The 26,355-nt window shown below is 34.3% G+C and overlaps 2 protein-coding genes and 2 long non-coding RNA genes across 9 annotated transcripts in view; 2 read left to right on the top strand and 2 right to left on the bottom strand.

The window, feature by feature from the left end:
• LOC118280931 (signal transducer and activator of transcription 5B) overlaps window positions 1–15,462 on the top strand; it is a 50,659-nt gene extending 35,197 nt beyond the window's left edge. For 3 of the 5 annotated variants that reach the window (XM_050700700.1, XM_050700698.1, XM_050700699.1), the window contains exons 18-22: window positions 789–913; window positions 1,697–1,849; window positions 2,855–2,984; window positions 12,641–12,771; window positions 13,334–15,462. In XM_050700700.1, coding sequence (XP_050556657.1) covers window positions 789–913; window positions 1,697–1,849; window positions 2,855–2,984; window positions 12,641–12,770 — 538 coding nt within the window. In that variant the 3' untranslated portion in view covers window position 12,771; window positions 13,334–15,462. Of the gene's footprint in view, window positions 1–788; window positions 914–1,696; window positions 1,850–2,854; window positions 2,985–3,609; window positions 6,274–12,640; window positions 12,772–13,333 lie in introns of those variants that run through there. The other 2 variants (XM_050700701.1, XM_050700702.1) reach the window with 1 other exon arrangement.
• Window positions 1–17,828, bottom strand: part of LOC126911857 (uncharacterized) — a 135,992-nt gene extending 118,164 nt beyond the window's left edge. Inside the window, exon 1 of the long non-coding RNA XR_007706337.1 lies at window positions 17,640–17,828. This is a non-coding gene — a long non-coding RNA (uncharacterized LOC126911857). The remainder of the gene's footprint in view (window positions 1–17,639) is intronic.
• Window positions 1–19,448, top strand: part of LOC126911849 (uncharacterized) — a 146,600-nt gene extending 127,152 nt beyond the window's left edge. For both annotated transcript variants that reach the window (XR_007706326.1, XR_007706325.1), the window contains one exon: window positions 17,842–19,448. This is a non-coding gene — a long non-coding RNA (uncharacterized LOC126911849). The remainder of the gene's footprint in view (window positions 1–17,841) is intronic.
• A 1,204-nt stretch (window positions 19,449–20,652) lies between these two features.
• LOC118280977 (titin) overlaps window positions 20,653–26,355 on the bottom strand; it is a 33,595-nt gene continuing 27,892 nt past the window's right edge. The window contains exons 15-16 of the mRNA XM_050700655.1: window positions 21,917–22,067; window positions 20,653–20,890 (exon numbers count right to left, since the gene is read on the bottom strand). Of these exons, the coding sequence (XP_050556612.1) occupies window positions 20,822–20,890; window positions 21,917–22,067 (220 nt within the window). The 3' untranslated portion in view covers window positions 20,653–20,821. The remainder of the gene's footprint in view (window positions 20,891–21,916; window positions 22,068–26,355) is intronic.

Genomic DNA, 26,355 nt, shown 5'->3' with positions numbered 1-26,355 from the left:
TGATGGCTCTTTGAGTAGCCAACTGCCGTACGCACGGCCGTTTATGGGTTTCGGGAGTAAGCCTACGGGACTCTTATAAATACTACTTAATGTTTTAACATGTCCCTTCTATATAAGTTTTAAAACTGACATGGTCACTAACACTATTATTAGAACTTATGACGGGATATTTACCATGTTTATTGAAATGGGTTAATCCGTGATCATGGCGCTTGCAACAGTGCCGAAATATCGGAAACTCACCAAAGTGAATAAACATGGTAAATATCCCGTCATAAGTTCTAATAATAATATTTACCATGTTTATTCATTCTGAAGAGTTTCCGATATTGATATGATAAAAATGGCAAATATTCCGTCATAAGTTCTAATAATAGTGTTAGTGACCATGTCAGTTTAAAAACTTATACGGTAAATATCCCGTCTCAAGTTCTAATAATAGTGTTAGTGACCATGTCAGTTTAAAAACTTATATGGTAAATGTTCCGTCACAAGTTCTAATAATAGTGTTAGTGACCATGTCAGTTTAAAAACTTATATGGTAAATATCCCGTCATAAGTTCTAATAATAGTGTTAGTGACCATGTCAGTTTAAAAACTTATATGGTAAATGTTCCGTCCCAAATTCTAATAATAGTGTTAGTGAACATGTCCGTTTTAAAAACTTATATGGTAAATGTTCCGTCACAAGTTCTAATAATAGTGTTAGTGACCATGTCAGTTTAAAAACTTATATGGTAATTATTCCGTCATAAGTTCTAATAATAATGTCCCCTTCCCCCCTACAGTCTGATCATGGGCTTCATCCAGAAGAAGCAGGCTGAGGAGATGTTGTCCAAGTGTCCCGCCGGCACGTTCCTGCTGCGCTTCTCCGACTCCGAGCTAGGTGGCATCACCATCGCGTGGGTTGGTGGTAAGTAAACAAACCCCATTTGTATTGAACATGGTTTCCCATTTGTATGAGATTTTTTTGGTATGTGCTGGTAAACGAGCTGGCGGTTTACCTGATGGTAAGTAATTGTTGTCGTCTATAGGACACATGAAACACCAGAGGCGTTAAAAGTTGCCGTTGCCGTTGAAGGAATTTAAGTTAGGTTATTGGGAAGATTGGGAAGGTTCTCCACTCACACAACGCAAGCGTTGTTTTCACGTCGGTGTATAGGCCGTGGTATCACTCCGGTCGAGCCGACACAACAGTGCCGACGCCTGGCTCTCCCACACTATAATTCCTTGAAACTTAACACGTTAACTGCCACGTGGATTTAGTGGAGGATTTGCCTTCAACAGTTTTCTGACCACCCTTATTTTTCTTCTTTTACTTGTCGTATACATAAATAAATTATAGTGTACCGCACTATAATTGGTTGGTGGGTCACTGTAAAGGGTGCCAACTGAAAATCAGTGCTGGGTACTTTCGGCGCCCAGCTCATTCTGAGGTGGTAACCCTTTTGCCTTGGGCACGTACCCACCTTTTTTTTGGTTTATTTGTTTTATAGTTTTACTTTTATGTTATTTGTTCATATTGTGCAGAATATTTTTTTTCCTAATTTTTATAAAAGAAAAATGTATCTATGTTTATATTACTTTTATTTTTACTTTAATTTTCGATTTGATTTTTTGATGCATCGTGCCCGGTGCAAAATAAATATATTTTCTTTCTTTTTTTATCTTTTAATATCTTATCTTTCCCCTCCAGAGGGCAACGAGGTGTTCAGCCTGCAGCCGTTCACGTCCCGCGACCTGATGCTGCGCTCGCTGGCCGACCGCGTCCTGGACCTCACGCAGCTGCAGTTCCTCTACCCCAACATCGCCAAGGACGACGTCTTCTCCAAGTATTATACTAAACCTGGTGAGTTATACAATGTACTTGGTACTTATTAAGTTTAAGTTGTAGAATTATGCATGTTTTTTTACAAAATACATAAATATTATATTCAGTCACTCTCACTCACTCGCTCAATCATTCATTCATTCACTCAGGCACTTACTCACTTACTCATTCGCTCACTCACTCGCTCATTCTCCAATATACACGTTACGTATTATACTCACTCAGTCATTCACGCACTCCACTCACTTCACTCACTACTCTACCCCAACATCGCCAAGGACGACGTCTTCTCCAAGTATTACACTAAACCCGGTGAGTTATATAATATACTTGTTACATATGTATTAAGCTTAAGCTGTAAAATTATGTATGTTTTTTTACTAAATAGATAAATATTATACACACTCACTCACTAATTAACTCACTCACTCATTCACTCACTCATACTCTCACTAACACTCATTCACATTCACTTATTCATTCATTGACTCATTTACTTGTTCACTCAACCACTCACTCAATCATTAATCCACTTACTCGCACACCCACTCATTCATTCTCCGATTTTATCATTCATTCACTTACTCATTCTTTTATTCACTTATATCAAGCACTCACTCATTTTCTCACACGCCCACTTATTCACTCACTCACTCACGAACTCAAACAATCTCGCGTTCACATGCCTTTATTAAACTTGACAATTTATACTTAAGACTGATAAGAGAATTTGAAAATGTTGTACTAAGTTATTTCAAAAAAAGTCGTCATGGCAACATATAAGTATGTTTGTTTTCACTCATATTAACTCACATACACTCATTCACATACTCAAACTCTCTCAGATATACTTACGCACGTGATTCGATATTTCAAAATCTGAATACATCACAATTATTTTGAATAAATTATTTGATTTTGACTTGTAACTTTGACTTTGGACTATTGACTTTTAACTTTGACTTTGGCTTCTGACTTGTGTCTACAATAAAAACAAAACCTAAACCTCGTAATCCCCACCAGAAAACGAAATGCTGAAGAACGGGTATGTGAAACCCGTGTTGGTGACGACGTTGCCGCCGTACATGTCGTCCTCGCCGGCGTACGCCCACTCGCCCGACTCGCATCGCAACACGCCCAGCGTACAGAGCAGGTTAGTCCGCTGGGGATTGTCGGCTGGGGATTATTTGCTGGGTGGGGATTAGTGTTGTTTGAGTTGGAAAACGTCTTTTCTTACTAGTTAAATTCGATACTTTTTTTCGAAATATTAAAAACGATATTTTTATGAATTTTGTATGACGTCATCAAATTTTTACGTCAAATAACAGACTTGTTTCTAGAAAATAAGTTAGAAAAATTCGACAATTAAGTAGATCATCAAATCTATAAACAAAAGTGTGATTATTTTATTAATATTATATTGTATTGAAAAGTCTAAATAATTTATTTTTAATTGAAGTAACTACCTAGTTATCAATTTTTCGGACAATATTTACCAAATTAGCTGACCCGGCAAACTTCGTACCGCCTCAAACATTGTTTTTTCTCACCTTTTAAACTTTCCCTGGACTTCTACAAATAATTCAAGATCAAAATTTGCCAAATCGGTCCAGTCGTTCTCGAGTTTTAGCGAGACTAACGAACAGCAATTAATTTATTTTGATATAGACGTTTTTAAACTCAATTAACACTAAGAACCATATTTTTTTATATTTTTTAATATTTTTTTTCAGTTTTTTTGTTCTTATTTTAATTGTTTTTCTTTCTCCTTCCCATAGGTACATGATTGATTTCTGAGTTTCTTTTTTTTTTAATTATAAATTCGGAAGATGAACTGAAATTTCGACACAAAACATTGAAAAAAATTAGTATTATTTTATTATTTTTTCGTTTTTATTTTAATTATAATTTTAGTTTTATTTAATAGTCACATCCGAATTTTTTTAGTTTGTAATTTTATTTTTTAAGTCTTTTTTTTTTAATTCGAAATTTTTTTGCCTTCTCGTTGCTTTTAAGACTAAATTAAGTTAGATTTAATATTATGTGTTAAGCGTGATCCAAAACATTTTACTAATATAACTTAATTTTGATTTAAAATAAACAAAATTTTGGCAAAAGGTTTTTATGAAATATATACTATATCTTTGCCTAAATTAATGATGATATACATTTCCTATATAGACTGACATATTTCGAAATCTTTTTATTATATTATTTTATATAATATTCATAATCTCAATCGTCATTTTTTTTTATAATCGATTGCATATTTTAAAGTTGTGCTGAAATGTTTTGAGCGTCTAAGGTGATGATGGAATTGGAAGGAGTCTTATGGAAGTTTGGACTGTCCATTTTTGGAGGGAGGAAATTATCCAATGATTTCTCACGCCTTGGGTGAGGAGAGAGTGTCAGACGCAAGAGTAGGTTTTTAGTCAGTAAATGATAAATGATTTTTGCAAGTAAGTTACAATGTAACACTTTTACACGTTAATCTCTTAAATAACTAGATGAGGTTGGCATTTGCTAACGGAATACTCTGAGAAGAAATGCCGAAATAAACTCAGAGGTCATAGTCTCTTCTCTCGTTATTCTCAAAGTAGGACACTCCCTGTCCCCTCGCCCAAGGCGGTAGAAGTCATTGGATGATCCCCCTCCCCCGCAAAAGGCTCAAAACTTTTTAGCCCCCCTTATATACAATATTACCTATATACTATATATAATATAATATATAAACTCTCTTTTTTTAGCTGCGGCACAACCATTCTTCAACTATAAGACGGATTTCACAAATTGATGTGTTAAATAAAAAAACTCACAATCCATACAGGCGATTCTCGTCCTTATTCTCTATAGAATTGAGATGACGTTCTGAAGCAAATAAGTCGTATGTTTATAAGGGTGAAAATCGCTTGTGTATGTTGTATTTGATATAGTTTTACCGATACTACTTTACCGCGGCTTTGAAACGTCAAAATAGAATTGAAATATTAAAAGTAAAAGTCTATTTAGTCCCTCAGTGAAAAAATGGATTTTCGAAAATTTCTCAGTAGTAGCACGGAGCCTGAAATTGTGTCCAGTATATGACAAAAGGCTTACTCCGTATTACAGGGGACTTGATAACATAAATTGTGAAATGTGGGTGTGCATTGGCATTATGGCCGCAATGTGCACCTCTGTCTACCCCTTCCGGGATATAAGGCGTGACGTTGCTTTTTTTAAAATGGATCCAAACTAAATAGAAGCTTTTAAATATGAAATATGTGTCCAATAAAATCATACCCTTGCTTTTCCGATTTGCACGAAACCCGCTTTAAAGTGGTATCGATGAAACTATACGACAATTTCTCTATTGTAAATTATATGTGTGTATGTTTGTATGAATGTTGGTTAATTAGATATTTGATTAATTGGTTATTATTGTAATTAATTGGGTGAATATGATCATTATGATGAGATTTATTTATTTTTATTGTGTTTTAGGATTTTAATCTGGAGTTTAAATGAGATAGAACTGCTAAGGAGTCTAATATCGGAGGCTTTAGTACGAGGTTGCTTTACATTTAAGTCTTTGACTGCCAATAGAAAACTGTTGAAGGCAAATCCTTCGCTAACGTCTGTCACCGGTGACCACCGCGGCGTTCAATGTGTTAAAGTAATCGAAACGAGAGCGGGTTCGGCGCTCTGATTGGTTGGTTTATTCGAGCCGGCCAATCAGAGCGCTGAAAGCGTTAGTTTTGTTTAAACGTAAAGCCAACTCGTACTAATGGTACTGACTGCCGTACTTAGAGACATTTAATGATTACTTAAACTATTCCTTAGTATCGATTTTGTATCGAAAACAATTGCTAAGGACTGGGTTAAGTAACCATTAAATGATTCTGAGTACGGCTAAAAGAGTAATTTGTTTTTGAGAAACCATGTATCGGTAATTGGGCCTCCGGTAACCTCACTCACACAACGCAAGCGTTGTTTCACGTCGGTTTTCTGTGAGGCCGTGGTATCAATCCAGTCGAGCCGGCCCAGCAGTGCCGAAGCATGGCTCTCCCACACTTGAATTATTGCAGTTTTTAGCTCAATCTTCAGATTAAAATCTTAAAATATAATAAAAAAAAAACAAGCACAAAATTTAAATCAGTATTATAAAAACAATCAAATAGTCTTCTTGCAACAGCATTTATTTTTAATTTATAATTGTAATTCTTAATTATAAGCTACGCTATGTCCTTAATCAGTATTCCTTTTTAAATTAAATGATAATCTTTAGTTATTTTTTTTGTGGTAGTTTTAAAATTTTGTAGAACTCTGGTTGATTTTGACATTGATATTTAAAAAAAAAAGATCGACATATCAACAGCAGGTTTTTGACCAATTTTTTAAAAGAAAAAGAGCTTCAACGGTATCAACGAATTTACAAAAACAATTGGATAAATTAGGTTTGGCTTTCGAGAAAAAAAGAAATAGGGTTTTGACGGTACTAATTTTTCTTTTTTTATATATAACATATTTCACTAGTATTGTCGAGTTTTCTAAACGATAAATGATATTTATTTTGCAAATAGGTTACAATGTAACTCTTTTACACGTCAATCTCTTAAATAACTAGATGAGGCCGACATTTCCTATCCGACTACTCTGAGAAGAAATGCCGAAACAAACTCAGTTCTATTTAAATCAATTGTTTATTAAAATAAAATATATATTATTATGAAGTTATTTATAGTTAATTGTTCTTGTTATAAAAGTGTATAAAAGAAATATATATTATTATAAAATATTTATATATATGAAATATATATATAAGTATATTTATATTAGCTAAAAAATTGTGCAATTTAAAATTGTATCTACTTATTATTCTGTGAACTGATTGTTGATCAAATTTTTTATTAGAAATTTTATCGAAAAAAGAAATAACCGAATTTCTATTGCGTTATTTATACAAATCTTAAAACATTAAAAAAACATATACTAAATCAATTATTATGTTATCGGCTTACTCACGTAACTGTTTGACGCTCGACTAGTTCCATGCCATGCTAGAGACTCATATTCATGAGCAGCATTCCGCGACACACGACGCGGCGACTGTCGCACTACTACTGATACATGTCCAAAAAACACACATACATACATAACTTCACGCCTGTCTCCCGTAGGGGTAGGCAGAGACAATGGACCGCCAATTACTACGACTCTTACATACTTCTTTTGCTTCATCAACAGTCATCAGTCTTTTCATGCATGCTCGTCGGTTAAGGGTACTTTTAATTTGGCCCTATAATATATCGCCAATCTGGTCGCTATATGTCCGTCTAGGGCGCCCTCTACCGAAAAACATAATAATTAATTTAGTATGTCTATCAAAAGGTTATATATAATATAAAACATATCCAAATTAAAAATTTAAAAAATCTATTTTTCATTTACTTTTTACGTATTTACAAATAATAAAAAATATAATTATGTCAATCTCAGGCCGTCCTTTGCTTCGTATTATTTTTTTAATAATCTATTTCTAAATATTTTTCATAAATTCTTGAAAAAAATAAAACTAATAATGAAATGACTGAAGTTTCTTGATTCCTTACGTTTTTTATTTATGAATTTGGTATTTTTTTTTTTTGTGAAGAAAACATACATTTGATGTTTTTTTTTTTATATATTTGAGGTTAATATTGACTTATAAATTAATTATAATATAATAAAACTGAAAAACTATCTCTTTGGGGTCCATGTATTGCATTTTATAAAATTTTCCTTCTTTTAAATTTAAAATAAGTTAAGATTTAGCTAATTATAAAAAAAAAAGTAGTAAAAATATATATTCTTTCTTTTTTATTACTTAATTCTCAAATGTTTAGTAGTTTTAACAATTTTTACTTAATCATACTTATTTTGATTGGTTCAAAATACTGCTCATGATGAAAGTAAAACTAAAAAAAGAACAAACCAGAACTAAAAAATAACAAAATTGTGATTAATATTCCTCGTATAGTATTTTTTTCTTTGTATAAATTCGGTGCTAATTTAAATTTTATTTTTAACTATAAAAAATATATTTCTCTTTTAATTTTATTTTAGATTTAGTTTTTAAATTTAAATTAAGTACAGTTTTTTAAACATGACATTGTTTTAAGTATTTTTTTTTTATTATAAGTTTAGGTGTAAGTCAGAAAATGGGGCTTTTAAGCTGTTTTTTTTAAACACATTATATTTTACCGTAATTTAAAGTGTTTACTGCTTTTGAAAATATCTGTCGTTCATCTAAAACTGGTAAAAGATAGTTAAAGGACAGGAAATTTAAAAAGAAACGTGTGATTGATGTTAACCGCCGTACTCAGAGTAATTTAATGGTTATTTAACCCAGTCCTTAGCAATTGTTTTCAGAACAAAATTGTTACTAAGGAATAGTTTAAGTAATCATTCAATGTTTCTGAATGCGGTACTAATTGTCTCCTAGCTCTTATACGTCAGTATTGTACACAAGGCTACACGTCATCATCATCATCAGCCTATAACTGGCCACTGCTGACCAAAGGCCTCTTCTCACACGGAGAAGGTTTGAGCATTAATCACCACGCTAGCTCAATGCCGATTAGCGATTTCAAACTTATAATCAGAAATTATAAGCCCAGGTTTCCTCAAGATGTTTTCCTTTACCGTTTGTCAGTGGTGTCTAAATAATTTTAGAAAGAGCTACAATAATATATCAAGTTATACGCAACCAGTTTACCATGGCCTCGCTTTTAATGATTTTTCTCACATTCAACGGTCACTTTATACTGGTTTAACATAGTTAAGTGAAGCCCTGTCTACAATACTGACATATAGAAAATTCATATAAAATTTACCAAAGGCAAATCATGAACAAACGTATAACAAGACGTATGACAAGCTCAATAGAGTTGAATTTTGCACAAAAATGATGCTCAAATTTGTAGGTAATATTGCTCCGTATGTATTGTTAGATTTGATAAGCTTTATTTATTATGATGGTAACCGATTTTGAGTCAGAGGAATGTAAACTCTTGTGCTTTGTGATAGTTCTTATAATTGCTTGGTGTCCCATATACTTAATAGGTTTTTTACTCGACCATCGTGAATAGCGAGTGACAGTCCACTGCTACTATGGATTATAAGCTCATGGTAGATATCCCACCCACTCGCACGAAGCGCTTCGCTTCAAGCTTCCTTGTGCGAACTGCTAGGGAGTGGAACTCCTTGCCGGAGTCTGTGTTTCCTGATGGGTATAACCTGGGTGTCTTCAAAGCCCGAGTGAATAGGTTGCTTATGGGCAGTCGTGCTCCATCGTAGGTCGCATCATCACTTACCATCAGGCGAGATAGCGGCCAAAAGTCGACCCATCAAATGTAAAAAAAAAAAACTGTCTCCTCTACATAAGATTTAGCCATAATTTCCGCAGGCAGGCGGGTTGGAGATCCCAGTGTAAATGGTTCAGGTTTATCAGAGAGCGCTGCTATCCGGTCTCTGTTAAATGTATACAGTAGAAGCTCCTTATTCGCGGGGTATGCGTTCCGTAAATATGCCGCGAATACAGAAACCGTGAATATGGAATGGTAATTTGTATGGGGTTATAGGGGATACGTTCCTAGATGACGAAATTAAGAAGCAAATAGTAGGTAAAAAAATGTTTAATTGAACTTTCTGATCATACAGATTGCCTGATGATAATAATATTATCATCAGGTTTAGGTCACACTAGGTTTAGGCAGAAGTCACAATCGAGACGTAGCTGTAATAAGGTCTATTTTATTTTTTTATCCTTCTACTGACGCGTTGACAAAGGATAGCGAATGTATTTTTTTAGGTTACGCACCGATATTTCGATTCGATCCGCGAATAAAGAAATTTTAGACCGCGAATATGGGAATTGGGTCGCAATTTTTCAATCCGCGAATGAAGGAAGCGCGAATAAGGAGCTTCTACTGTACTTTAAAGGTCAATTCATGTCGGGAAGCGTAGAAGAATGATCAAAAAGCCTATTTTATTTCTATCATCCCATGACCTAACAGACAATTGTTATAAGTCTTATCATTTCCATTACAAAGTTCTAAATCGGTTGGCATCATTGTAATTAAAGTTGTTCAATTTTCTAATGCTTATAATATGGAGTTTTGCATACTATAATGTGTTTAGACTATGTCTGTTTGTAATAGAACGACGAACGAAATTAAAAATGGCGCTTTTTTGTTGAATATTGTAGAACCTCTTTAAGTTAAATAATCAGTATCTTTAGTATGAATTTGCTTTACGTTTAAAGTAAGCGAAATGAGAGCGCATGCGACGATCTGATTGGTTGGTTTATTCGAGTGGGCCAATCAGAGCGCCGAACGCACAGTCTTATTCATACAAAATTAGTCTCTACACAATGTAAACATATACGAGAAAAGTTATGAAAACTAGAGCACGTTCGGCGCTCTGATTGGTTGGTTTATACGAGCCGGCCAATTAGAGCGCCGAACGCGCTCTCGTTTCGATTACTTTAAACCTAAAGCAAGCTCTTACTCAGTAGGGTTCTGATTTCTTTTAAGACTTGCAGAGGTTCTATTATATGTGTTATAAGTATGTCGCTGTTTTTCGAAAAATAGAAATAACCAAATAAACGTCTAGGCTAGGAAAATATTGAATGTTGTATGTATAAGAAAATTAAATCGGTCAATTAACTGTAAAAAAAAAAAATTAAATAAAAATCTACCACCGTCGCGTCCGAAGGAATTTTTGATATATCTATTTTTAAGTTTAAAAAATCAATTGGCCAAAATTTTTTGTGATGGTGATTAATAATTTTGTGTGATGGGGATTAATTTTGAAAAGTCCTTCGGATAAACGCGTCGGTGTTGCGTTTCCGATTGGTTGGTTGAATAGTTAATAAAATTAACGAATTTATGTGAATTATTATGATTATTATATTATTATTGTAATATTATCTTAAATGGATGTGACTATTATTTTTAGGTAGGCGTAATTTGATAGGAAAAATCTATGAAAAAAATCTCTTTGTCGACTCCACACGTAATATACCCAAAGAAATCCCGTTTTTCTAAAATGTATTGAAAGATTCAGGTACGTTTTCAGGTAATTATCATGTTATCGGCTTACTCACGTAACTGTTTGACGAGGAACTCGACTAGTTGTGTGTGTCGTGTCGGCGACACACGACACACAAGTTACGTGCGTAAGCCGATAACATAATAATTAATTTAGTATGTCTCACGAAAGTCACAATAAAATTACTCTTCAGTATCCTCTTGTTATCTTTGATCATTCAAAACATGTATGATAGTTAAATACTAGTAAAAGAAACATTTTGGAACTAATAATAAAACAATTTATGTGTGGGGTTAGACAATAAACTTATTGGTCTATCAAAACTTCGAAAATTCGGATAAAATTGGCTCAAGACTTGAAACATTTTCACCGGACTGCCAAAAAGAAAGATATTCATATCAACTAGTCAAAATTAAACGTCTTCAAGAAACGTTTAGCGAAATTAGTTTTTAGTGGATTATAAAAGTAAGCAAGCGTCCACAGGCCCGCATCGTACGCAACGGATTTTAGTTTGTCTTGTATAGAAACTCATACAACTGCGTCCACTGATCCGCATCGTACGGACCGCATCATCGGCAATGCCTACATGCGATGCGTACTGATGACGTCATACGGAATGCCGATGCCAAAAATCCGATTGCTGATATTCACGTCGGCAATACAGTGGACGCAGTCTGAAAAAAAATCTTAATCTGTTTGATGCGATCTTTCCGATGTGTACGATGCGGGCCTGTGAATGCTGTGAAGCTTAAAGCATTATATTCGTTCAGTTTTCGAGGTAAGAAGTTTTGATACACCAAAACTAACCAATTTTTATCTATACATGACAATTTACGATGTTGATCACGGTGTATGTATGTTTCGAATTGATGTATTTGTATCAATATATGTGATAAAATATTAAATATATGACTTTTCATTTTTGTTTGGAAAAAGTCTTTGAATATAAGCTTTTAAACTGACATGGTGACTAATACTAATATTAGAACTTGAGACGGGATATTTACCATGTTTATTTATGTCCATGAGTGGTATTTCGGCACTGTTGCAAGCGCCATGAGCACGGAGTTTCCGATATTTCGGCACTGTTGCAAGCGCCATGATCACGGATAGTTTCCGATACTTTGGCACTGTTACAAGCTCTTGTGGGAAACTCATAGACATTAATAAACATGGTAAATATCCCGTCTTAAGATCTAATGTTAGTATTTGAATAATCAAATATTTTTTTATAATAGTCCTTTGATGTGATTTGGTGTCCTTAGTACATAGTTTTTTAAATTTTTATTTAATTTTCAAATGACTTTTTCTAAACGTTTTAAACCCATCGCGAAAATGCAACACAGACGGTCGTGTTTTTCTTTTTACAACTTTTTTTTGTTATCTTTTTTTAATGAAGTTTTTAAATTATTATTTTTTTTGGATTTTCGTCCTATCATACACTACAGCTGCGTCTTGTCTGTGCTGCCTTTTTGGCGTCGGTTGTAGGTTGTATTTTTTTTTAATTATTTTTTTTTACAACGACCGTCTTCACTATATTAACGTGTTGCATTTTCTTTTCTTTCCCGATTACCCTGTTTGGTGCGTCCGCTGGTCTTCGACAATTCGACAAAAACAACAATTTTTTTTTATTAAACACCAACACAAAAAAATCTTAATCACCACTACACAAAATGGACGATAATCACCACCTCGCAAATTAATCACCACTACACAAAATGGACGATAATCACCACACAGCTACTTCAGTGCGGCTACACCGGCCCAAACTGATAGTTTCATGGATAGCGAACTGTTCGAGCAGATTCGAGCCTTCGAACCCGATGGAATGGATGAGTTTGACATCTACAGTAACATGAGCATGAAGTAAGGTAAGTGTACTTTAAAAAAAATTTCTCTAATCACCAGTACAAAAAATTTGGATTATATTTTCTGAAAAAAAATGTAGAATAAATTGTAGATATTTTGGATATTTTTCTACGAATTTGTTGCTCTGTCAAGTGACTTGTGAATGGGTTCGATTCCCAGATCGAGTACATCATTTTTGAGATTTATAAATGTAAATTCAAGAATTTGAGGAAAACGCAACTTAGAATTACAGCTAGTCTCGAAATCTTCGCGACGTCCTACGAGAGTGAAGCAACGCGATGCGGTGTGACGCGGCGGCTATATCCTATGTGCATGTGAAGCGTTTTGCATTTTGTTTCTGTTTCCGACATTATAAACAAACACGTGACGGCACCGCGCCACATGCCACGTGCATTTGACGTGCAAAAGATTCTTACAGTTTGTTGTTTTTGCACTGCGATCGCTCAAGCAGGACGTCGCGTTACGATTGCAAAAAAATATGTCTATAATATTATATGTATAATATAACTTTAATTTTTTTTTGCGATATCTATAATACAAATTTTTAATTTTGTTATTTTACAGATGACAACAAGAAATTGAACACGCGAAAAATTTTACCTTTTTTTAGTTTATAAGTAAACATAGTTTTATAGACGAGTCAATTTGCTTAAATATATTATTATATTTTATATTATATTATTTTATATTATATACGAAAAATAATTGTAATTGATTTATAATTTCTTTTTAAATTTTCTCTTTCACATGTGCCATAGGAAATAGAAATGTGGGATTTTATTGAAATTTTTTAATTAAATAAATATTAATGTTTTAATTTTTATTATTATTATTTTAAATTCTTTATTTTAGTGAAAAAGGGGTGATTTTAAGAGATGGTTGTTACCTAATTGATCGCTTTTTTAAGTGGGGAAAATCATCCAATTACTTCTCCCTCCTTGGGCGAGGCAAGAGGGAGTGTCAGACTCTTACTGACTAAAAACCACTCCGTTCCTACTCCTGCTTTTCAAGCCGGAGCCACGGTAAACCCGCTAGGTAGTCCGCAGCTCCGGAACCTAATAGAGCCCTGATATGATATATTAAATACTCTACGGATCATATTCGATATTATTTAACATTCTGAGAAACGTAAACTTCCCAACACTAGTATCTACTTATGCGCAGGTGCCATATGAAGGACAAAATTTAAAATAATTTATTATTCCACAAATGGCACCTTCGAAAAGTACCTATAGGTGCCGTAAGTGGAATATCTCAGGTGCCATTAGTTAGGGTGCCATTTTAACAGGTGCCCAATGTGGAATACCTCCCCCTGGGTTTATGACACCCGCTGCAAGAGCAGGGGTGGTGACGAATCTACTATGACCATCTCCTAAACTCTATCCCCCTTTCAAATTGAGATTTAAAATATCAGTATGTTTAAAAATTCATTTATTATGTGCCTTTCTTTTTAAAGTTTAAATACAGTAATAGTTTTAAATTTTAAAAATACCTACCAATTAGTTTTAAATATTCTTTTTTTATTATTATTATTAGTTAAATGTTTTTTCTATTAAATCATTATTTTAAATGTAGATTTTTTATTGAAATTTAATGTGTTGGGTGTAGAAATATATTACTTGAATTTTCAATCATATTCATTGGTACACATAGCTTAGCACTGGTGCAAATGGACTCAGCTAAGCTATGTTTTTTATATGGAAAAATGCGTGCTATGAATGGCTTCCCTACTATCGATACATCGCATACTCGAGCTATGCATGTTCCTCGCACAGCTACATAGCTTTGTATCAGTGGAAACGGTCACATAGTTTCACAGCTTAGCTATAACATCTTCGTAGCTTAGCTACATAGCACATCTCTGGTGGAAAAACAGACTCAATCTTTATTTTCTTACTTAAATAAAATTTGGTTTATAAGTTGTAAAATTCTAGTAATAATTTTTACACCTTGAATACATATTATAATTAATTAAAATTGTATGTATGTGTGTATAAACTCAGCATTTAAACAGACCCCATAGAAGGTAAGCGTCCACAGGCCCGCATCGTACGCATTCCGTATGACGTCATCAGTACGCATTGCATGTAGGCATTGCCGATGATGCGGTCCGTACGATGCGGATCAGTGGACGCAGTTGTATGAGTTTCTATACAAGACAAACTAAAATCCGTTGCGTAAGATGCGTACGATGCGGGCCTGTGGACGCTAACCGTAAAGATTTATTTACATTGATGAATATAAAACAAAATTCTTTCACTAACCACGATTACTCTTACATATGTGACCAAATGTGACAATGACGGGGAAGGGGGTCAAAAATCATGAATTTTGTGACGTAATTTTATTCATCATGGTGAAAAGTGGGTGTAGGTACATTGTATAGCGGCATTACGTGTTGCAATGAGCACCTCTGCCTACCCCTTCGGGGATAAAAGGCAAGTTTGCTTTTTATTCATCAATGACCCCCTAAAATAATTGTGCAATTATTTTTGACTAAACAAATGTATAGGTAATTCTATTTTGTTTTATTAGAACTTAAAACGGGATATTTACCATGCTTATTCGTTTTTATGAGTTTCCGATATTTCAATTCATCCGTGATCATGGCGCTTGCAACAGTGCCGAAATATCGGAAACTCATAGACATAAATAAACATGGTAAATATCCCGTCTTAAGTTCTAATGATAGTGTTAGTGACCATGTCAGTTTAAAAAATATTCTATTTTGACTCTTATTTTTTCTATTTTGCATTTTTTTTTGACATTTCCTTGTTATGAGTTCCACAAAAAATAATTTCCGTTCAACTTGTATTAAGATTGCTTTTTTTTAAAGAATTTGTATTCTTTTTCATTGGCCATATTTTTTTTTTTGTATATGTAATTGGTAATTATAGAATTTATTTATAGATGTTAAATAAAATATATGTCTCGTGATTATAACGTCTCGTATTAGTATTGTAAATACGTACATACGTTGCAAATGTTATATAGTAATGATAATTATCAAAATATATTTTATCACACCGATCGTTTGTGTCATTAAGTAAAAAAAATATTACTAGCCTTTGTCCGCCAGCTGTCGGGAAGAACACTCCGGCCACCATAAGTGCGTGTCTTGGGACGGCGAGCAAGGGTAGCTCACTGCCCGACCAAAACCAGACCAGTGCGTAAGTGGAAAATCATCGAGTGCCTTTTCCGCTTTGGGTGAGGCCAGAGGGAGTGCCAGACTCTTACTGACTAAAAATCACCCCTTTACTGCTTTTTGAGACGGAAACCCGGTAAACACGCTAGTTGGTCCGTGGTTCCTGTGGTGGACTGATGGTCTTTTCTTTGAAGCGCGCGACGCGCAGCACGCACGGGTCTGGTTCTGTTCGCGCGGCGAACTACCCTTGTTCGCAGTCCGCAGGCCCGCAAATTGCTACTTCTTTATTCATACCTCTTTCGCTTCATCAACAGTCATCAGTCTTCATGCATGCAGTCAGTTAAAGGTACTTTTAATGTTGCCGTTTTTTAATGACAATTATCATTACTATATCAAACAGTGTTCTTTAAATGTATAAATTAAACGATAAGAAGCGCACGCTTTGTGTAATTAATTCAGTTTTAAATGTATAGATGTCTGTGTGTCGTCAATTTGTGATACGATGTGGCCTTACCCGACCCGAGATTAGAATATAGCGTATGTAGAGCGAAGTTTTCATGTTTTTCTTTGTATTGGCTATAGATTTGACGTTTTTTAGCAATAGATTTGCCATTTATTGCAATAGAAATGCAACTTATAACAATAGATTGGATATTATGGCAATAGACTCGCCCTTTATAGCAACAGACTTGCCTTTTATTGCAATAGATTGACTATTATAGCAATAGATTGGCTATTGTGGCAATAGACTCGTCATTTACATAGCAATAGATTTGCTCTTCATTGCTATAGAAATGCAACTTATAGCAATAGATTGGCTATTATGGCAATAGACTCGCCTATGGCAATAAACTTGCCTTTCATACCAATAGACTCCCTTCTTATATCAAAACTCCTGTTGTCTTTGGCAATATACTTGTCCTTACGCATTGTGCTCGCTCTTTATGCAATCGTTAAGTTTCTTATAGCAATACATTTGTACTTTAGCAACAGACTCGTCTCTTGTAGCAATGAACTCATACTTTATTGCAATAGACTTTTCTCTTTTAGCAATATACTTGTCTACTTCAGTAATAGAATTGCCACTATAGTAATGAACTTGCCTCTTTTGCAATAGATTCGCCATATGCAATAGATCTGTTTTTACTTAGTTTTTATTACAAACGTACTTAATTCTCCTTCTCGTTTTCGCTCTACATATTAGAAAGAGATAGAAATAGATGTTAGAGGTATAACTGTTATAGTTTGTTGAATGGTAAATTCATTTCTTTATACATATACTTATCCTTATTTCTCTTAATAATAGTGAGAGAGCAAGCAATACTTGTTTGATTTTGGCAGTGTTCAATTTTAAACTCTAATAATTGTAGTTCTAAATTTCTCCACGGTGGCGCTGCAGTAGCAAATGGGTATTAAATTAAATTTATGGTTACAGGCAAATCCTTATTTTGATTTAAGTAGTAATTGGTCAGTAATATTATATAAGGTTTCGACAATAACAAAGTAACTAAAGTTCCAAAAAACGAGTCATTCTATAACGCAAGCGCTGGCACCTCGCTGCTAACAGCTGATCAAGCGAAAGGAAACGCGCGCGAATTGTTGTTGTTTTGTTATTGTGATAAAAATAAAAGTAATGAGTATACAAAATAAGTTTCTTTGGGAAAGTTGTTTGTAAACATGAGTACAAACACGTGTTTAAATATCGTTCACTAATTACCAGTCAACCTATAGATACAAAAATATTATTTGTTTTTGAAAAATTGCCTGCTATAATGTTATACCTCTGACACTTAGATATTCCACCCTTATTGTCCCACTGTGTGTTGTGCTATATTAGAATTAAAAAATAAAGAATTTTAATGTTATTATATGTATAGGAATACTCAAACGATTATAAAATGTGTTTAGGAGGGACCCACGTACTTAGGTATCGTCATGAGCTAATGGTAACATGTAAACAGTGACTCGTGTAGTGTAGAGATTGTCCAGTCAACTGATGGTAGCGTGGACTGTCCAGGCGATACATACTTAGGTATCGTCATGAGCTAATGGTAACATGTAAACAGTGACTCGTGTAGTGTAGAGATTGTCCAGTCAACTGATGGTAGCGTGGACTGTCCAGGCGATACGTACTTAGGTATCGTCATGAGCTAATGGTAACATGTAAACAGTGACTCGTGTAGTGTAATCTATGTTTGAGTATTCTATTAATGTTGTCAATTTGAAGCCAGGTTTTGGAAAAAATGCAATTAATTCTTCACATGTCTATCATGTTGTCATATTTCAGTATTTTCAATCAAAAATCAATTCTATTTATAGCAAAATTAAGTTGATTTTTCAACAAACTTGTGCACTTAGTTTTTTGGCCTAAAATTGTTCTAGACTTGGCTTAATTTAAGCATTTATATGTAGTTTATATCGATGTGGATTATGGTGCTTAGATATATATATAAAAAATATATGTATGTATGTTTTTTTATAGTTAAGACGAAATAATAAGTAATCAAACAGTTTTGAGAACATCCTGTGTATTTAGTGTTTAAAAAAAAGTTTTTAAAGCAAGAAGCAAGTACAAAGAGGAGATGCCATAATGTGATTGTGCACTGTGACACAAAACACGGCCCTGTCCAATGATATTACAAGTAAAAAGGTGTAGATAGGTTATAAGCTCAGAAAATGGCACATTAAAATGTGGACAATTGGCAACGTGTGTGTAGTATGGGACCGCTAGATGGAACATAGAGAGGGGCGCGGTTTGTAACGTCCCGCGCTCCCCGTAAGGTGTCACGCGTTATGTTAAAGGGAAATCCAGTTATGACATCTTCTCTTTGTATTTACTTCATGATAAATACAGGCCTATTTTAAGAGGAAAGAAGTAGATTTCAAAAAGATTTTTGACTTAAAAATCACTTTAAACTAGTTCTTAACGAGAACGCCATCTAGCGACTAAGTTTGGTAAACACTGACACGTTAAAAATAAGCTTGTCTTTGCTATTTTAATTATGTAAAACGAAATTGTTATTATACCACCGATATATTAAAAAAAAAACAGGGCGTTCAAACAAACTCTTTAGCTTTATACTAGCGACCCGCCCCAGCTTCGCATGGGTGCAATGGTGATATATTATGCATGTATTATACATATAAATCTTCCTCTTGAATCACTCTATCTATTAAAAAAAACCGTACCAAAATCCGTTGCGTAGTTTTAAAGATTTAAGCGTACAAAGGGACATAGAGACAGAGAAAGCGACTTTGTTTTATACTATGTAGTGAGTAACTGACCCCCTTTCAAACACCTTTTAAACCTTATCTGGACTTTCACAAGACCAAAATTAGCAAAATCGGTCCAGCCGTTCTCGAGTTTTAGCGAGACAAACGAACAGCAATTGATTTTTATATATTCGTATAATATGTCGGTGGTATAACATACAATTTATAGTATATTATATATTATGTATAATTAATTAGGGCTTTACCGTTATATTTCACTGTAGAATCTATGTTTAGAACAAATATAATGATTGTTGAATATTTTTTGGTGTTTTATTTATATTTTTAATTTAAACCCTCTATAGAAAATAACTTACATAACTTCACGCCTGTCTCCTATGGGGTCAGGCAGACAATGGAACGCCAGTTGTGAACTACTCTTACATACCTCTTTCGCTTCATCAACAGTCATCAGTCTTTTTATGCATCGGTTAATTAAAGGTACTTTTAATTTTCTAAGGAAAGGAGATGGGTCAAAATTGCCCCACGTTCAATAACAATGTGGCATATCTCAAAGAAAAGATAAAAAGTATGACATACTTTGTAACTAAATTTTTTAGACCTTCATATATGCATAATCTGCTTTTTTATGGTATAAGCCGGTAAACGAGCAGACGGATCACTTGATGGTAAGCAATCGCCGCCGCCTATGGACACACGAAACACCAGAGGCGTTACAAATGCATTGCCAGCCTTTTGAGGGTTGTTGGGGAATCGAAGATTGGGAAGGGGGGTAATTGAACCTCCGGTAACCTCACTCACAACGCAAGCGTTGTTTCACGTCGGTAAGTAAGAAAATTAAATTAAACAAAAGTAAAGTAAAGACAAAAATTATTTATTTATTTATTAAAAACACAACAACCTTTCATTTTATAGTACAAAAAAGAATAAAAATAAATCAATACGTTATTAAGATAACACAAGCAATTATTCACAGATAACAAAATATATCTAAATGACTTTTGACAGATGTCAAAATTAGAAATGTCAAAAATGAAAATGTTATGTACGAAATAGACAACGTCATATGTTTGCAAGTTGTTTTATTTTAAGGGAATTGATTTATTTAATACGACTCAAAACAAGATCGACGGCTTTTAAATAAGTACTCAAAACAACATTTAAGAATATTAACATGTACATTCTTGATTGAACTTAATAAAAAATAAACAATTTATCGACCTTTTACTAAATAAAACGAAGTAGTTTTGTCTAGTAATCGAATCTGAGACCCATTTCTGGCATCTGAGACCCATACGACTGACAGTGGCGATTAGGCGACAAATGTGGCGATTACGACTTAAAAAATATCATTCAATTAAATTTTTAAAAGATCTTTGCGTAATTGTAGCAGACTGGAGAGGTATGCAGTACCCTTAGTATGAGTTTCATCTCGAAATGAGAGCGCGTTCGGCGCTGATTGGTTGGTTTATTCGAGCCCCCCAATCAGAATACCGAACGCGCTCTCGTTTCGATTACTTTAAACGTAAAGCAAACTCGTACTGAGGGCACAGGGCTCTTCCAACCTCGCGATATGTAGTCATTGGGGGAGGGCAGTAGACATAGGGGCTCATATACGCATGATGATGAAGTTCGATAGCTTGTATCCTATTTAGAACTCTATATCAATGTATTTAAGGATGAAATTGCTGGGGTATTTGCAGGTGTTTCTTCTCAGCTGATGGGGTCATTGAACGGCAGCGCTGTAATAGAAAAACGTCCTTTAAAATTTTTCAGAGTTGTGTCAGTTTTGGTTGAGCCTAACCGTGTTTAGTTTTGACATTGAATATTTATTGAGATAGTTTTTGATTGAAATTGCATTGACGTTTTTTATGACGTATTTTTGACGTGTAAAACTCTGTAACTAAACTGTGTAAAACTGCTCTTTTGTAGCCTATTTGCAGAAATATAAAATCATTTCATTTCATATGGAATCGGGGGCAAATGAGCAGGCGGTTCACCTGATGGTAAACTATCATCACCGCCCATGGACACCCATGGACATGGCAACACCAGAAAAAACAAAGGTGTGTTGCCGGCCTTTTAAAAAGGAATATGCTCTTTTCTTGAAGGTTTGAAGGTCGTATCGGTTCGGAAATACCGCCTATACTAGGGTATAAGTACGGAATGGGGAAACCTCTTATGTCGTAATTTAATCCACATATTTTTATCATCTTGGCTGAAAATATACGAAAAATGTGCGAAAGAGGCATAGTAGGTAAGCCAAAAAGTGCATTATTCTCTTTGAGCTAATTTGAACACTACTATTTTAATACGGCATTATAACAGCAGCGCCGCATATCGAGTAATACTTGCAGTTTCATTTAAGTCATATGAGTGATCTCCATACTGCATATAAATAAAAGATTGGTTTCAAGAGTAAGCGCCCTATCGGTGTAAGTACCTACTTTTTTAGTTTACAAACAACGTAGCCCCACACTAGGATTTTCTCCTGTATGTGCGTTTACAAACATACAAAGTCACATACACATGACACACAGACCCGGAACAAGAGTCCAGAACTCTGGATTCTGGATTCTGGATCACACAAAGAGTTGTTTCGTGCGGGAATCGAACCTGCGACTCCTTGCACTACAGTCAATTGTCCAGACACTGCGCCAACTGTGCTGTCTACAATACAGTGATCCCCGTAAGCTATCTTTTTCACGCGAATTTAGAACTGACACAAGATATACAAAAAATAAAGTTTTTATTAACAAAAAGCTCACCTCTCTATAATCAGCCTCACAGATAACCGGCGTCCTCATCTCAACTCGCTTCAAAGGCGTCTCATCCATGTCGTGGACCAGTTTGTAAACCTCCGAGTGCTTCAAATGATCCAGAGACACGGGCGGCTTTTCGTATTTCATGAAGTTTATCCTGAATTATTGGGAAAATATATTTTAGTATCACATTTTTGTAGTCTACAAAACTGCTGTTGAGTAAGGGTAAAAAGGTAAGCGTTTATAGGCCCGCATCGTACGCATTGCATGCATCGTACGTATTGCACGCATCGTACGCATTGCACGCATCGTACGCATTGCACACATCGTACGCATTGCACGCATCGTACGCATTGCACGCATCGTACGCATTGGGTGGATCGCATCAAACGGATTAATTTTTCAGACTGCGTCCACTGTATCGACAGCGATCGGATTGCCGATACCACTTTCACTCGGATTTTTGGCATCGGCATTCCGTATGACGTCATCAGTACGCATCGCATGTAGGCATTGCTGATGATGCGGATCAGTGGACGCAGTTGCATGAGTTTCTATACAAGACAAACTAAAATCCGTTGCGTGTGATGCGTACGATGCGGGCCTGTGGACGCGTACCTTAAGTGCCGGCAGTTTTGTATACATAATTATATCAAACAGCAATTTCAATAGTTAGGGAATAGGGAAACTGTGTGTTTTATATTTTTCAATTCTATTTTAACAGTAGTAGAGTTAAAAATTCTAAAACATTTTAATATTGGAGTATTTTTTTCAATATATTCTGTAATTGTGGTCTGCAATACAATATTTTGTTGTTCTGTCGCATGGGTGCAATGGTGATATATTATGCATGTATTATACATATAAACCTTGCTCTTGAATCACTCTGTTTATTTAAAAAATCCGCATACAAAGGGACATAGGGACAGAGAAAGCGACTTTGTTTTATACTATGTAGTGATGGAAAAAGACCCGACTAAAATTACCCTACTCATGAATTAAATGATTCACATCTATTAAAATAAAACACATGATTACAAGCAATCCAATGGAATATTATGAAAAATAAAATATGTGGAATGAGAGATACAATAAGTGAGAAATCTGGGCCGTTAGTCTGCTATTACAATTGTGTCAGAATGGTCGATCACTGAGCAGTGCGAGAGGGACGGTGCTATGTAGGTTGTATAGCTCTGTCCCTCTCGCACTGCTCAGTGATCGACCATTCTGACACAATTGTAATAGCAGACTAAGGCCCCTGTTGAACACACGCGACATATGTTCCGTCAGATATGAAACGATCCTTAATGGCATTATGAGTTAACTCACTTCAACCAATTTCTCATAGGTATCAATCATAGTTCCGCGCAGTCTATGGAAATCTACTAGGTGGCAGTTTGACTCTCTGAAAATTTGACATTTCACATATTTGACAGTAGGTAAGAAAGGATTGATATTTAAAATAAATTCAAAGATTTATTTTTGTTTTGTTTATGTGTGTAGATATTTATTTAAATAGGTAATTGGGGTTTTTTAAATATAGATTTAATTTTAATATTTATTATAAAAAGCTTTGTATACTATTATAAGATAAGTAAAAAGTAGAGTATCTAAAAAAAATATTATTATTTATTATAGGTATAAGGTGTTCTAAAAGTATCTGCCGCGGCTTTAATGGGAGGTAGTGTTGTGTTTGAAGACTACAATAGTGGATGTAAATTATTGATATTGAGTATATTTTTTCATACAAAAAATTTATGTATGAGTTTGTTATGAAAGAGCTATCTCTTTCAGTCTGTGTCTCTGTCACTTTGTCAATGAAAAGAATATATAAGTATAGCAACTGCTTTGTATCGTGCGTATTTGTGAACCACTTTATGCAGAGTAGAGTCAATGTTTATTTAACTTGTTTATAGTCTCAAATTTTATTGAATTAACTGGTCCGGGGTACGAAATTTCTTCACTATTGTAATCTTCGAACACAACACTACCTCCTATTAAAGCCGTGGCAGATACTTTTAGAACACTTATAAATAGGGTGACTGATAATTAGTGAAGGATATTTTAACTCGTGATTGTACGCATGATATACTCATTACTTTTATTTTTATTACAATAACAAAGTAAAGTAAAGTAGGTAAAGTTCTAAAATACCTACCTAGTTACTAGTCTTCCAGTAACGCGGGCGCCTCGCTGCTAACAGCTGATCATGCGAAAGCACGCGCGCGCGGAATAATGTTGTTTTGTTATTGCAATAAAAATAAAACTAACGAATATACAAAAAAAGTTTCTTCGGGAAAGTTGTTTGTAATCATGAGTACAATCACGTGTTTAAATATCGTTCACTAATTACCAGTCACCCGTATACATATATTATACTATGTAATAGTAAATATATACAATATCTACATACCTATACTTCCTACAATACGACTTGGTATCGCCCCATGGCCAGATTTTGTTCCAATTGTCAATCTGCCACCGCAACATGCAAACAAAACAAAAACGGACACATGAACAGACAAACAATCATGATTTATATATACATATTATATACAGGGTGTAACAAAATGACCATATACATCAAGAAGCACTGAAGAATACAGGTTGAATAGAATCTCTAAACAAAGTTTCAGCTTAAAATACGTTTAAAAAAATAGTACCAAATACTTGGTGTCGCATGGTTCTTGATTTCAAATCATACAAACGTGTCACAACGTTAAATAGGTCCCTATTTAACGTTGTGACACCAACTTTTTATCAGTTATATTAAGAGTCTGGGCCATACTACCTACGCCAGGTAGATTCAAGATTGAAAAAATCGAATATTAAAAAAATCCCTAACGACAATTCGCCCGATTCGGAAATCGATCCTAAGAACTCATGTTGCAGCAGGATTTACTTTAATATGATTAACCCTTTCTATCCGAGTTAATATGATTGTGAATTTCGACTACGAAATTTTCCAAAGTCGATCTATCGTCAGTTTATCGTTTTGAATATTTTTCCAGGAAATATTTTTTAGTCCTGGTTGCAAAGGGTTAAGAGTTTCTGACAAGGTGAGGCTGAAATTGCTTAACTGAATACTCTGAGAAGAAACATTGAAACAAAGAAAACCAGACAATTTCACATTTCTACATAAAAGACAAAGACAGAATATACAGATAGACAGACACAGTAACATACATACCGTATGGAGCAATCACAAATGTATGTGTTAATTTAAACCACATATTTGTTATCATCTTGGCTGACGATATACGAAAAATGAGCGAAATACGCCCAGTAGGTAAGCCAAAAAGTGCATTATTCTCTTTGAGCTAATTTGAACACTGTTTACAAATACGGCATTGCAACAGCCGCGCCGCATGTCCGTAACATTCCTAGACAACCTACAACATTACAGCTCTTCTGTGATCAAGGAATATGGAGCTGGTCACACAGAATTTTGTTTTAAAATATCAATTGATTAATAATTTTCTGTTTTCATTGAAATTGTTTGTTGTATTAGGTATGCTTCTGTAGACGAGTACTACTTGTAGTTTCATTTAAGTCATATGAGTGATCTCCATACTGTATATACATAAAGTATATATAATATACTACATAACTAAACTAATAAATGAACATATAAATACATGGACATAACATAATATATACAGTATACAATACTAACATATATTACAAAACATTAATTTATACGTTACCTATTTCTCTATTTGTTTAAGTTTATCTACATATATGTATAAATACTAATTTCATAGTTTGCTGTGCCCGACAGGGTCCATAATTGTGACTAAATACCTAAGTACCTACGTACTTAAAATTTAAAATCAATTCTATAACTAATGGCCACATACTATATTAATAATACTAGATATTTACAATATATTTATAAATAATGGTACCGTAGGTACTACTTATAACGTAAAATCTTTTATCGATTTTCTTCTCTGTTCTTGTAAAACATTGCATTGCAGACCACAATATAGTATACATTTGATAAAAGTAAATAAATTAAATAGAATTAAAAAAATATACACATAACGTTGTCCTAAAAGTTAATCAAGTAATTTTGAGTTCCATCTCATTGATATAAGAGTGCTTTTCCACCAGAGATGTGCTATGTAGCTATGCTACGAAGATATAATAGCTAAACTGTGAAACTATGTGACCGTTTCCACTGATACAAAGCTATGTAGCTGTGCGAGGATACGCAGCTCGAGTATGCGATGTATCGATAGTAGGGAAGCCATCAAAAGCACGCATATTTCCATATAAAAAACATTTTTCATTTTTTTTAAGTTTCCGCCCGTGCTAAGCTATGTGTACCAATGAATATGATTGGTGGAAGCCAAACGCATCCACAGCAACGTAGCATAGCACATCTCTGGTGGAAAAGCACTTTTAGAACTCAAAATTACCTAGTTGTTGTATTATTACCT

This window comes from Spodoptera frugiperda, chromosome 19, assembly GCF_023101765.2.
Source record: "Spodoptera frugiperda isolate SF20-4 chromosome 19, AGI-APGP_CSIRO_Sfru_2.0, whole genome shotgun sequence".
Classification (NCBI taxonomy): Eukaryota; Metazoa; Arthropoda; class Insecta; order Lepidoptera; family Noctuidae; genus Spodoptera; species Spodoptera frugiperda.
This window is presented reverse-complemented; position numbering and strand designations above follow the sequence as displayed.